The sequence below is a fragment of the Polyodon spathula genome, chromosome 46 (assembly GCF_017654505.1).
Source record: "Polyodon spathula isolate WHYD16114869_AA chromosome 46, ASM1765450v1, whole genome shotgun sequence".
NCBI classification, from domain to species: Eukaryota; Metazoa; Chordata; class Actinopteri; order Acipenseriformes; family Polyodontidae; genus Polyodon; species Polyodon spathula.
In genome coordinates, this window is record NC_054579.1 from 1,368,580 (window position 1) to 1,383,533 (window position 14,954).

Consider the following 14,954-nt stretch of genomic DNA (forward strand, 5'->3'; position numbering starts at 1 on the left):
AAAGATAAAAGGCGCAGTAAGAGCTGTGATCCTGCCCTGTAGTAAACTGATAGGGGATGCGCATTTAATTACACTGGCGCACAGCAATGGCTAAAAAGTTTTGCATAGCCCTATACAGAATGAACTGCTTCATATTGAATTACACACACCGCTCTGTAGTGTTCCTTATACTTCACGAACACATTGAAAAATGTGATTTCCAAATCTAACACGAATTACTGTACTACTATTATGGCTTCTGGTAGACTTTTGCAAAATCATTTTGCAGTTTTTTTTTTGAGTACATGATGTTAGATAAAAGATCTAAATTATGTTCGTGTGTTTTTTTTTCTTTTTCTTTTTAAAATGATGTCTCGATTCTAAAATTACAGCACAAGATCACGTGTTTGGATGAAATAGACACCGGATTGCTAAACGCGCACACACACACACACACACACACACACACACACACACACACACACACACACTCTCTCTCTCTCTCTCTCTCTCTCTCTCTCTCTCTCTCTCTCTCTCTCTCTCTCTCCAGGCAAAACCAGGCTGTTATTATCAGAGAGAGAGAGAGTGTGGGAGAGAGAGAGAGAGAGAGAGAGAGAGAGTGGGAGAGAGAAAGTGATAGCGCAAAGGCAGAGAGAGACCCGCTGGATTTACCAAACACAGATCGGACACACACACACACAAAAGCAAATACACGAGAATAAAGGCGACTACAGAAAAGAAAGCCGGCGAGTTAAAATAAAATAGTTTTTTTTTTTTTTTTTTTTTTGCGAATGGGATGAAAACCAAAAACACAGGTGCGAATTGAGGGAGGAGAGAAAAAGAAGGGAGCCGATAAACCTGGAAAAAAAATCGAATTTGAAACAAAACTCGAATACAATCCTTTGAGATGACCGGTGCCCTCCTTGCGTTCCTGGATATTTGAACGTGGTATTCAAGGTTTTTTTTTTGTTTTGTTTTGTATTGTCTGTCGGAGAAAGCTGTTGGATTATTCCTACCTGCTCGCTTGTCATTCCTGTAGGATTTTCCCCGAATCGGATTCCAGTCTGGTTTTCTGAAGGACTGCAAGGTAAGCGATTCTGAACTTCTAGAGCAGTGATCGTGTGCGCTGAACGCTCTTCAAACAACGCTGTTACCAGACAGGACATCTTAGAAACGTTTCTCTTAGGGTTGCAAACAGTACAGATATTGCCAAAAGTTTTGCATGATGGAATGAACTCATTTTGCTTCATAGAGTCCAATGAAACCCGTTGAATAATGTTATTTTTTTTAAAAGCACATCTCAATCTTAAAATTCTAGGTGATGCTAAAGTTTTGCCCGCAGGTGCACAGCGATTCAGCATCGCGAAACAAGGGGGTTGGTTGGGGGGGTTGCAAAGCTGCAGGACAGCGTTTTAATTCCCAGTGCGTAAACTCGCTTTAAGAGCGAATAATGTTAACTGCAGGCAGCGGCATCACAGCCATATCATTCGGCAGATATTTTTTTCACACGTAGCTGGTCTTTAAATATAGATGATGTAATGTGTAGAACTCAAAGCGGTCGTGATGGGATTGATACACGCGGCCTTCAGCATAATATTGCCGTAATAAATACATCATTGCAAAATGCTTGAATTGTTAATTCTATCATGTGGCTCACCTCTGATGAAACATTAACAGGCTATGTGTGCGCTTAATATTTGCAGTCCCGTCCCCCCCCCCGTCCCCCCCGGGTTCTTTTCCCTTGGTTATGCGAAGCATTTAGTTTACCGTGGGTTATTTATTAATACGCTTCCCCAGACCTCTCTGTGCTTTACAATGCTTCCCTGTGCTTTACCAGACCTCTCTGTGCTTTACAATGCTTCCCTGTGCTTTACCAGACCTCTCTGTGCTTTACAATGCTTCCCTGTGCTTTACCAGACCTCTCTGTGCTTTACAATGCTTCCCTATGCTTTACCAGACCTCTCTGTGCTTTACAATGCTTCCCTGTGCTTTACCAGACCTCTCTGTGCTTTACAATGCTTCCCTATGCTTTACCAGACCTCTCTGTGCTTTACAATGCTCCCCCATGCTTTAGCAGACCTCTCTGTGCTTTACAATGCTTCCCTGTGCGTTATCTTTCACTGTGCTTTATTACTATTACACTTTGCTATGCTTGTAACTATCAGACACTTATATCAGGGCTCACTGCAGTGTTGTATATTTTCAAAGCGTTTACTGCAGCCTTTAATAAACTCCAATTGATTTAACATAGAAAAACAATGATATTATTGTTACCAAACTTGATGTCGCTGGGGGGAATTTGTATAATCGTTTGGTACTGGCGCTGTTATATTGCATGCAAATATATCTGTTATATCTGTTATATCTGTTATATCTGCATGCAAAATGAATTAAAGACTGGAGTGAACACTTTGAACATATAGCCATAATAACTCTTACTGTATATATATATCTTTAAATAGCGATTGATTGGCCCTTTGCTTTGTTTCTAGATATCAAACTATATGCCTTGACTTCTACAACGCAGACTGCATTGCCAGTATCGCTGTTCAAATGATCCAGTTCTTCAAAAAACTAAAACCATTTCAAACGAGCACTCGTTACAGCGGGTTTATTAAAACATTTTTTTTTTTTTTTTTGGTGCCTTATTGAGAACTGTATCAAATTTTCGAACTGAATTAAACTATTGCATAGGAGGCTGTGCGGTCCAGCATTTAAAGAAACGTCCTTGCAACCCGGAGGAACCCGGTTCAAATCCCAGTTCAGCCACTGTCTCTCTGTGTGTGTGACCCCGAGCGAGTCGCTGAACCTCCCTGTTCTGTGTCTTTGGGGTGAGACTTTGTTGTAAGAGACTCTGCAGCTGATGCATTGTTCACACACCCTAGTCTCGTATCTTGTAAAGCGCTTTGTGAAAGGCGCTATATAAAAATAAAGATTATTATTAATAATACATGCTGGTAAAGACCACAAACCAGTAAATACCAGTCCACCAGTTTCATGACTATGCTCTACCAAACCTTGTTATTCTTTGCAATGCTTTCACTGCGCTTTATTACAACCTGCTATGAAACCTTTTTTTTTATAAGGGTAACTCTAGCTGTTATAATCTACAGCTGCGGACAAAGAGTATGCATCACCTTATAGGGTTAACAAATGTAGCATCATGAAGTGGAAGGAAAGCTGCTGAATAATGTTCCCTTGTTAACATATTGAATTGCACCCCCTCTATATAGAATGAACTGATTCAGCTTCATAGAGTCCAGTGAAAGCTGCTGAATAATGTTCCCTTGTTAACATATTGAATTGCACCCCCTCTATATAGAATGAACTGATTCAGCTTCATAGAGTCCAGTGAAAGCTGCTGAATAATGTTCCCTTGTTAACATATTGAATTGCACCCCCTCTATATAGAATGAACTGATTCAGCTTCATAGAGTCCAGTGAAAGCTGCTGAATAATGTTCCCTTGTTAACATATTGAATTCCACCCCCTCTATATAGAATGAACTGATTCAGCTTCATAGAGTCCAGTGAAAGCTGCTGAATAATGTTCCCTTGTTAACATATTGAATTGCACCCCCTCTATATAGAATGAACTGATTCAGCTTCATAGAGTCCAGTGAAAGCTGCTGAATAATGTTCCCTTGTTAACATATTGAATTCCACCCCCTCTATATAGAATGAACTCCCTCAGCTTCATAGAGTCCAGTGAAAGCTGCTGAATAATGTTCCCTTGTTAACATATTGAATTGCACCCCCTCTATATAGAATGAACTGATTCAGCTTCATAGAGTCCAGTGAAAGCTGCTGAATAATGTTCCCTTGTTAACATATTGAATTGCACCCCCTCTATATAGAATGAACTGATTCAGCTTCATAGAGTCCAGTGAAAGCTGCTGAATAATGTTCCCTTGTTATCATATTGAATTGCACCCCCTCTATATAGAATGAACTGATTCAGCTTCATAGAGTCCAGTGAAAGCTGCTGAATAATGTTCCCTTGTTATCATATTGAATTCCACACCCAGCGCTTTGTGGTTTTCCAGATACTGAACGAAAAACTGACATTGAAAAAATATGACATTTCTAAAGGTAACATGAAATACAACGATTCTGGCTTTTGTTAGATGTTTGCGATATCATTTTTATCATTTCTTTGATTACACGAGGCTGGTAGACATATTTAACGTAATTAGTTTGAATCATGATCCAGGACGAACTCAGCCCTTCTCAGAATACCATTACAGCCGGCTGGGGTAAATCCGCGTATAACGACAATGTTAATAATCCTAAAAGGCTGTAATCAGTCAGTGAACAAACTGACTAATCACGCCTGTGGGCTTTGATCGATTAACTAGGAATCGATCCATTAAACTTACCTGATATCGAAAAATAAATCTTGAAACTTGGCAGAGGGTACCTCTAAAGACTTCGGTGACAGGGCATCTGGAAGGGAAGGTATTCTCAATATTTCACAGTATCTCAGAATGAAAAAAAAAAATTGCTAATTGCAGCGTTTGCTCATCAATACGTCCCTTTCACCGCAGTCCAAGTTCCAGGCACGCAACTCCTATTGCACAGCGGTTTCCTGCATTCCGGGTTTTACCACCTGCTTCATTAGCCCCAGTGCCTTGGTAACAAGTTCAGGACTATCTTATTAAACTCACAGTAAAGCCAGGAATGGATCACACTGCAACGCAACGGGAGTCGGAGGCTAAGTGGCAAGTAAGCCGATTTTTTTCCCGTCATATTCACTGAATAAAATAGGCTGCAGTGAGTAACCTTGGAAACGTGAAAGCTGACTGTATACCAAACGCAGGTCTGTTCAATACAGTATCGTTTAAAGGTGCAGCTGGGAATTTATATAATGATATCTTTAATGGACCACCATCGCAAAGCGCTTTACAGAGGCAGGCTGTGAACTGCGCATTACATTTGGAGTCACTTATAGGACGTTGATTTAACATCTTCCCTGCAGGACGGAGCGCAAGGAGGTGAAGTGACTCGCTCGGGGTCTCACACACAGTGAGTCAGGCCAGGGCACAGGTGGGATTTGAACCCGTTACCTTGCTGGTTATAAGCGCTGGACTTTAACCACTAGACCGCACTGCCTGTAACGCTTGGCTGAAGGAAACAGCGTTATTACAGTTGTCTGTGCTTTTTCTGTGTGTTTTTTAGGACGGACACACACACACACACACACACACACACACACACACACACACACACACACACACACACACACACACACACACACACACACACACACACACGTTTATATAGGACTCGGGTGAAGGAGCGCATGCACAGGTGCGAAATATTCAGAGACAATCCAAAGCCTGTCGGATTGTAACCAAATGCAACCGGACACATCTAGAGAGGCTGGGGATAGTGGATCTGTCTCGCCAAAAACACCCGGCCCCTAATGAGAACGATTATGCCACGGTAATTAAAATAATTACCATATATTATCAGCGTAGCTGTGTTGTGTAGGTATCGCTGTTATAAATACACTAGCTGATGCCTGGTCCACCTCTTTCTCTCTCTCTCTCTCTCTGTCCTCCCCCCTCTCCCTCTCTCACCCAAACTTGACATACTTAATCAGCACTCGTGAAGTGCGTTCCCATGACGACGGTTTTTAGCATTTTTTTTTTTTAATATACCTGCGTGATTGTGAAGTGCCCGTTTTGGGTCATTTTTCAGATTGCCGACTCTTTGAGGTTCCGTCCCAGTGGTCCGAACTGGTTTATCCTGGTCACGGTCCGGGAAGCGGTGCTGGTTTAGATTAAGTGTGCCAAGGGGAGGTGAAACCGCATCATTTCAAAGTTTGTGGAAGAACTACGGTGAAGAGCAATTAATTATACGCGAAAACGTATATGTCATTGTGTGGGATATTCTGAGCAGCAATATATATATAAGGATGGAGTCCTACAGCAAGGGCTTACATTTCTGCATCACATAAAATTTTCGGACTGACATAAATAAAAAAACGAAAACCCTTTAATATAATTTCATCTTTTTTTAGATTTTGCATAATTTAATCAAAGAACTACTAAGTGCATGGGGTGGAAAGCTACAAAGCAGGGTGCAATTCAATATGCTGGTGTGATATAACCATTACCCCACCACAGCTTTCACGTTTTCACTTGTATGGTGAATGTTTTCGTATTTTCCCCCCCCCCTCCTCCCCCTCCCCCCCCCCCTCCCCCCCCCCTTTTTCCTTCCTCTTACTGAGATCTCATTAAGCATTGTAAAGCACGTAGAGGTCTGGTAAAGCATAGGGAAGTTTTGTAAAGCACAGAGAGGTCTGGTAAGCACAGGGAAGCAAACATACCATTATCCAACAGCTTTCATTTCACTTTGTGAAGGAGAATGAGTCAATTATAGAGTGAAGCACTGTAAAGCACAGAGAGGTCTGGTAAAGCATAGGGAAGCATTGTAAAGCACAGAGAGGTCTGGTAAAGCACAGGGAAGCATTGTAAAGCACAGAGAGGTCTGGTAAAGCATAGGGAAGCATTGTAAAGCACAGAGAGGTCTGGTAAAGCATAGGGAAGCATTGTAAAGCACAGAGAGGTCTGGTAAAGCACAGGGAAGCATTGTAAAGCACAGAGAGGTCTGGTAAAGCACAGGGAAGCATTGTAAAGCACAGAGAGGTCTGGTAAAGCACAGGGAAGCATTGTAAAGCACAGAGAGGTCTGGTAAAGCACAGGGAAGCATTGTAAAGCACAGAGAGGTGTAAAGCACAGAGAGGTCTGGTAAAGCATAGGGAAGCATTGTCATTTGGCTGGAATGCTTTGTCAAGGTAATATCACTTCTCTCTGTGGTGACTGCTTGTCTCCTTTGACGATCGCTGGTTGCTTTGGGCTCGGCGCGGACGTCATTCACTGAGTGTTCAGGGAGCCGCCTCTATCCGCCCCTGGGCAAGGACACCTCTCCGCCAGCCACGTGGCGCCCCACTCGCCCTGCCTGTCTCCCCGGGGCCACTGAGACACTCCCAGCGGTCACGTCAATACCAGCTGTCAGCATTACACGCTCCACAGCACGTCTCTATTGATGCAGGGGCTTCGGAAACACAGGGCCCCCAGACTGCGAGGGGGGGGGGGGGGGGGGTTTGGGACAGTACCTGTCCCTGAGATTCAGCCCATAACACTGGGCAGCAGTTAGGCTGGATCTGTGTTTGAACCCCGCTGTGCTGTAGTGTAATGTAATACAGACCAGCTACGTGAAGGTCATGCATACAAGAGCGCTAACCCTCTACAATCTCACTGCACAGGAGATCTGTGCTACAGCTTGCTTGCTCTTCAACTGAATTATCTTCAGTGGCAATACAGACAGGCACTGCAATGGCTCTGTATTACACTACAATGGTAGCACAAGTATAGGGCAGCTGCAATGGGGTGAGGCTGGTAGAATGGGACCACAGTGTGCTCACTATACCCTGAATGATCGATGTTGCTTCGTTTTATGCACATGGCTCTTCCCCAATCAGTACTCAATCACCTATTTGAGGGAATGGCCACATTCCACACGTGGTTGTTTTCAGAGATGGATTTAACCCCATCCCTGCCAACTCTCATTCAAAGTGACTGAACAAACCATATATGTAACCCAACAGCAAAACCATGTGCACACATGTACTCTATAATTAAGGGTTGGTAATTAAGGCTTGTTCATGGTAGTTAATTGGGATGCAGTCTTTTCAAATGACGAACAGCGATCGCTTGTCCGAGAAAGACCGGTTTGCAGAGTGAGTGTGTGATTACACTGTGACTTGCGTGATGTGTAATCCGTGCTCTCTGGGAAGAGAGCATGGGATGCGATTTCATTCTTTTTATTCAGAAATAAAGAAAAGACTGAGTAAGGTCGTCTCAAATGCCTCTCGCTGCTTATTCGGGATATTTTCACTTCTCCTGAGGCATGCCGATAAGGTGGCGCTGACTGTGCGGTGAAATTACAATAGAATACCAACGCTTTTCAATAAGGGAACCTTAAAAAAAAATATAGCAGGCTGTGTGGTCTAGTGGTTAAAGAAACAGGTTCAAATCCCAGCTCAGCCCCTGACTCTGTGTGTGTGACCCCGAGCGAGTCACTGAACCTCCTTCCGCTGCGTCTTTGGGGTGAGACGTTGTTGTAAGCGACTCTGCAGCTGATGCATCGTTCACACAGCCTAGTCCTGTGAAGCGCTTTGTGATGGTGGTCCGCTATGAAAGGCGCTATATAAAAATGAATATTATTCAAACAAATGCCATGGTGTTCATGCAAGTTAAACCATCAAACCTACCCTGTTGTGGTTCAGTGTCTCTCATCACTAACCTCTCCCCCCTCCGTCTCTCCACAGGACTGGAGGGAGGAGCTGCTTGCCATGCCGATCTCTAATCTTTGGAAATAGACCCCGCCTCCAGCAGAGGCCGCCGCCCACGCCCCTCCCCCCCGTGACCCTCATGCCCCGCCCCCCCTCTTGGTGAGCAGAGCCTCATGATCACAAGAGCCATGGGAACGGTGCGCGTAAACAGGTGGGCCACATTTCCATTGCAAAGAGAAGAGAGGACAGCAAGCAATCTCGCTGGCTAGCAGGGGTTGTGTCATAGCTAATCTCTTAATAGCGCCCTCCCTTACAGTGGCTATCCGTTCATAAAAACACATCGGAATGCACTGAAGCACAAAGATGAGAATGAACCACCCCCTTATTAAACCGCTTTGGTATCTTCCCCTGGTAGAAGCACAGAACAGTGCAGTAAGGCACAGAGAATGAACCAGCCCCCTTCTCAACGTTTACAGCTTGGTGGTCCAGTGGTTAAAGAAAGGGGCTTGATACCAGAAGGTTCAGCCACTGACTCTCTCTGTGTGTGTGTGTGTAGGTGTGTGTAGGTGTGTGCGTGACCCTGAGCAAGTCGCTTGACCTCCTTGTGCTCCGTCCTTTTGGTTATTCTTTGATTTTCAGTTCTCAGATTCCAGGCAGACTCTGCTGGCCTTTTTGGTTCCCTGTAACTAATCCAATGCAGTGATCCACAGCTCTGCTAGAGTATATCAGGCAGGTCTGTGTTGCATTGTAAGATTCTACTCCTTACCTACAGCAAGGATTGAGACATAATAAAAAAAGAAAATCTGTATTAATTTCTTGTATTTAACAGTGGGATGTAGTCAAATAAAGTACAAAATGATACTCAAAAAAGAAATAAAGTCTGCCAGAAGCCACAATACTTGTACAGTAGCATTTCCTGTTGGATTTTTCAATTTCTTTGTTAAGTATATGGAAATATTACAGAGCGGTGTGCTTTTGTCCACTTATGAAAGGCGCTATATAAAATAAAGATTGATTGATATGTTAATGTAACTTTTTTCCCGCAGGTTTCATTCGACTTTATGAAGCAAAATTAGTTCATTCTATATAGAGGGTGATGCAAAACTTTTGTCCGCAGCTGTACATGATGAATCGTAATAGAGGTCTGTATTGCTTGTGATACGAGACCCACAGCGTAAAGAACTACAGCTCCCAGCATGCCTCACCATGGCCACAGGCGCAGAGGCATGCTGGGAGCCGCAGTCATAGCCAGCAAATTCAGTTTATTCTATAGGGTGATGACAAACTTTTGGCCATAGCTGTGCATGATTAATCATAACAGAGGTCTGTGTCGCTTGTGATACGAGACCCACAGCGTAAAGAACTACAGCTCCCAGCATGCCTTGCCACTGCCGCGGGTGCAGAGGCATGCTGGGAGCTGTCATAGCCAGCAATGCTGGTGAGGTCCGTGACTCTGTGTCTCTCTCCCAGGTACAGCGTTGTGTCGACAGACGAGGACGGTCTCAAGGTGTCCACGCTGGGCCTGCATAACGGAGGGGGAGGAGGCGGTGGCAGTTTCCACGGCAACCACTACCACCACCACCATCACTACGGCAACCACAACAACTGCAGCGGCAGCGGCGTGGGGGGGGGCACGGTGTCAACGATGGGGGTGCGGGGCCGGAAGAGGACGCGCTTCGTGAAGAAGGGCGGCCAGTGCAATGTGATCTTCACCAACATGCAGGACAAGCCCCGCCGCTACCTGGTAGACCTCTTCACCACTTGCGTGGACATCCGCTGGCGCTACATGCTGGCCATCTTCTCCTCCGCCTTCCTGGCTTCCTGGCTCTTCTTCGGGTTCATCTTCTGGGGCGTGGCGCTGATCCACGGGGACCTGGCGGCGGGGGGCGGGGACGGGCCCGGGGGGGTGGAGTGGAAGCCCTGCATCCTCCACGTGCAGAGCTTCCTGGGAGCCTTCCTCTTCTCCATCGAGACCCAGACCACCATCGGCTATGGCTTCCGCTGCGTGACGGAGGAGTGCCCGGCGGCCGTGGCCACCGTCGTGGTCCAGTCCATCGTGGGCTGCATCATCGACTCCTTCATGATCGGCACCATCATGGCCAAGATGGCCCGACCCAAGAAGCGGGCCCAGACCCTGCTGTTCAGCCGCCATGCCGTGGTGGCGCTGCGGGACGGAAAGTTGTGCCTCATGTGGAGGGTGGGCAACCTGCGCAAGAGCCACATCGTGGAGGCCCACGTGCGCGCCCAGCTCATCAAGCCCTACGTGACGGCCGAGGGGGAGTACCTGCCCCTGGACCAGGTGGACATCAACGTGGGCTACGACGCGGGCCTGGACCGCCTCTTCCTGGTCTCCCCGCTGGTCATCGTCCACGAGATCGACGAGCACAGCCCGTTCTACACCATGAGCCGGCAGGACGTGGAAGGCGGGGACTTCGAGATCGTGGTCATCCTGGAAGGCATGGTGGAGGCCACCGCCATGACCACGCAAGCCCGCAGCTCCTACGTGGCCGGGGAGATCCTGTGGGGCCACCGCTTCGAGCCGGTGGTCTTCGAGGAGAAGGGACGCTTCCAGGTGGACTACGCCCGCTTCCACAAGACCTACGAGGTCCCGTCGACCCCTGTCTGCAGCGCCAAGGACCTGAGCGACCACGCCTACAAGATGGCCGAGCAGTCGTCCCCTTCATCCTCCTCCCCCTCCCCTCCCCCACAGCACAGGCCTCTCCACACCTCGCCCGCCATGCTGCCCCTCCCCGCCAGCGCCTTCTGCTACGAGAACGAGGTGGCGCTGCGCTGCAGGGAGGAAGAGGAGGGAGAGGAGGAAGAGGAGAGGGAGAGGCAGCGGGTGAGGGAGTTCAGGGGGCAAGCGGATGTCATGAGGGTGCTAGAGGCCGGCATTCCCCTGGACTCTGTGTCGTACAGGCGGGAGTCGGAAATATGACTGACCCCCCAGAACAAAAGGGTGGGGGAGGGGGCTGGGTCAGAGTTTGGCGGACCCTTCTTGATGTAAATTTCGTTTCGGAGGAACGGGTCAATGTTTCAGGTAAACGTTCCAGGGAGATTATAACTTTGTAAACTGAACCCTCCCCATCTCTCCTGCCCTCCAACCTCACAACAGACTTTCGTTGGAGCATGACCAAGCTTTGGAAGGTTTATCTGGGTGTCTTATTTGGGAAGAGAGTGTGGGGGGAAGGATGGATTACAAAGTAAACTGTTTAAACGTTTTATTTTTTTATTTTTGGTCGATATGCAAGGTTCCAAAAATTCAAAGACTTGTGACCAATTTTAAGGAGGCTGGTGAGCTATGGTCTTCCCGGGCTGCTCTGCAGCCAATCGAAAGCAGCCCTCTCTTTTAGGAACCGCCCCTGCATGTATGCGTGCAGACAGGAGTCTGGATGCAGTCTTACTGGGAGGAAGGGATGGAAAGGGGTCGCCAAGACCCTCTTCTGATATTTCAAACTGCACTGAAGTTGTTTTTTTTTCATACCAAATGCCAGCCAGCGTTGCTTGAACTCGGGACTGTGGATTCTTGTTAGCTGACAGTTACCACGCAGGATTCAGTTGCTCTTTGCAACTGTGCCGACAATCCTTGAACCCTGCGTTCTGTTTGCATGCGCTAAGGACCCGGTGAAAAGAATGCTTTATTAATCATTTTTCAGGGTTTTTTTAATTTAAATAATCCTTTCTTGGACTTTGTAAATGTATTAAAATTTAAATAAAGCACCGTGTTTACTGCTTAGCATGACTTGCACAGATACTTTGTACTTGATAAAAAAAACAAACAAAAAAAAAAAAACCTGTATATTGAAACAATCTCCGAGTGCCCTGTATGACCAACTATTGGCTTGTGAGTAGCAGTTTAGATAAACTACGATTTAACCCGTAATGGCTCGGGGGAACGCAGCGACTGCAGTATGATATCTCTGTACCAGTATTGCAACGGGCGCGTTAAGTGAGTGAGCGGCTCAGAGCGGCTCAGTAAAATAGTTAACCGCTGGCCCGGTTCGGCTCCTGCTGAGCCGCTCAGAGCGCCCCTGAGCACTGCAGTGATCAGACCGGGCGAACGCAATGGTTTCAAAACTCCCCTCTCTATTATTCAACGAAACGCCCTTAAGTAATTCTATAGCAGTCTGCAGAACAGGTCGTGCTTCGTGCCCTGCTGTGAAAGGCAATTCTATTTTCAACATCGGTGAACTGTCAAACTGGGCAGAGAGACCTTTAACAGAAATATTTCAGAGCAGTTTTGATGCAGGAGTCTTTTTGGTTGAATACATTTCAAAGAAATCGCGCGTTGCAATGTGCGGGAATCGCCAGGTTCCTAAGCGCGGTGTTACCGACAGCGCGTCAGTAAGAATCGGCGAACTGCGCAATGCTGTCATCCTTGCGTTGTTCTGTAACGATAGACATCTGGTACAGTTCAAATATCAATAGAGGTCATTTTGGGCTATCCTGGGAGGTTACAGTGAGCCGTTCATTATTATTATTTTTTTAAAAGTCATTTTTACAAAAAAAGAGCATACAAGTGTAAAAGAATCGCTTTTTCCTTAGATGTTTGTCTCTCATCCTACCCGTGCTCGCTTCTTAGTGGGGTTTATTTACTAACATCACTTTCTTACCTTGTCTGTTTCTTCCTTCGTTCTGTGTTTGGAGTTCAAATTTTGTGGTTTATATTTAAGACTTAAAAAAAAAAAACTTGACCTGTGTTGTTTTTTTTTTTTTCATTAGTTTTGTGAATTGCGCATTTTCAACCGGCTTGGGTAAACGTTACTGGACGTCGCAACCAGCTCCGTGTGTCTTTTTTTAAAAAGATTGACTTACGCTGGCACAGATAAGTATTCAGGCTCTACATGTCATAACACACCCTTCATTTCTCCGCCGCTGTTTTATCAAATATACAGCAAAGGTTTCCCGGCTTACACTATGGACTTATAGATTTATCCATTGCGCCAAATTGCAAACAGCAGCTTTGATTGGTAAAGATAGCTGGTGTTTTTGTTTTGTTTTCAATCCTGCGATTTTCTTAAAGGACTGAAAACAGCCATCTCTGTTTTGGGTGAGGCAATTGTAAGGTTACGGAACCATACCATAATAATACAACCCAAGGTCTCAGAGTTTCTCATTTCGTTTCTCTGTTTGTTATTCCTTTCAAAATTTCATATGTTTTTGAAATCAGATCGGAAAAAAGCGACACGAATTACAGATGTTGTCCACTGACGTCAGACCATCGTTGTATAACATTACGCACGCACCTACGCACACACACACACACGCACGCACGCACACACGCACACACGCACCCCCACACACAGAGAGTAGGCCTATAGTATGGATCAATGACGTTTTGGGCCAATTTTGCACTTTATCTAATCAATACAGTACACACAGCCATGGCCAAAAGTTTAGTACCACCCTGTGGAATTAACAAATTTTGCTTCATAAAGTAAAACGAGTCCTACTGCTGCCTTCACATACTGAAACGCAGACCGCTTTGCAGTTTTCCATATACTTAAACCGACAACAACTGAGAAATGTGACATTTTGAAATATAGCATGAAATATTACTATTGTGGCTATCATATAGTTTATTATTATTATTATTTATTTATTATTATTATTATTATTATTATTAATAAGCCTACAATTCTAGCTGATGCAAAACTTTTGGCCACATCTGTATAGAGTTCAGTGGAGGTCCTGCTCAGATACTGGCGCGGTATTGCTTTATGAATACAGACAGCTGTTACTGAATTTATTTTCAAAGCAAGAATAACATTGAAAGTCAAAGTCTATAAAAGATGTGTATTTATTTTGGTAGTGCAGATTTGTTTTCCTCAGGGTGTAACGTGCAACGAGTACAATGCAGTCTCAGGAGGCTGGTTTTGTTTGTCGGATAGGAGAGACACTGGGAGGAGGTTGTATCTTCATTCTGTCCTGTGTATCTGTCTGCATTTATTTTCGCTTGTTCTACGAGGACTGACCTTTGACCTTGGTGGCGTCTTCCTGCTTAATCAGAAATGTAACGTTTTTTTTTTTTTTTTTTGAATAATGAAAAGCACTTTATCACTGGTTTAGAAACTCCACTGTAAAATATTTCAATAAAATATATATATTGTTATTTTTTAATGGTCTTGTGTTTTTGTCTTTTGATATTTTGCCCTGTAGAGTATCTTACATCCACCCTGCATCACCCGCCTATGCTATGGAAATGGAATATATGCATATCATACCCAGTCAGTCACTGCCTGTATAACTGTACCGTGTTTAATTTCCTATCTATGTATCTAGTTTATAATGCATATATGTTTGTTTGTTTGTTTGTTTTTTTTCTTCAAAGTTTTGCCAGGGCAACTTCTAGAACCACATATGGTTCCCCATAGTAAAAGCACAGCCAAGTGTAACAAAGCACAGAGAGGTCTGGTAAAGCACAGGGAAGCATTGTAAAGCACAGAGAGGTCTGGTAAAGCATAGGGAAGCATTGTAAAGCACAGAGAGGTCTGGTAAAGCACAGGGAAGCATTGTAAAGCACAGAGAGGTCTGGTAAAGCACAGGGAAGCATTGTAAAGCACAGAGAGGTCTGGTAAAGCACAGGAAGCATTGTAAAACACAGAAACATATTTTAAAAAAACATGGTAACTAACCCTTATGAAACTTTTCCACAGGAGGCTGTGTGGTCCAAC

At 45.1% G+C, this 14,954-nt stretch overlaps 1 protein-coding gene across 1 annotated transcript; it reads left to right on the forward strand.

The window, feature by feature from the left end:
* The first annotated feature begins 571 nt into the window (after positions 1 to 571).
* LOC121306138 (ATP-sensitive inward rectifier potassium channel 12-like) lies at positions 572 to 14,717 on the forward strand. Its single transcript, XM_041237863.1, has 3 exons — positions 572 to 1,066; positions 8,317 to 8,491; positions 9,751 to 14,717. The coding sequence occupies exons 2-3, from the start codon at positions 8,454 to 8,456 to the stop codon at positions 11,216 to 11,218; spliced, it is 1,506 nt and encodes a 501-aa protein (XP_041093797.1). The 5' UTR covers positions 572 to 1,066; positions 8,317 to 8,453; the 3' UTR covers positions 11,219 to 14,717.
* Positions 14,718 to 14,954: the final 237 nt, after the last annotated feature.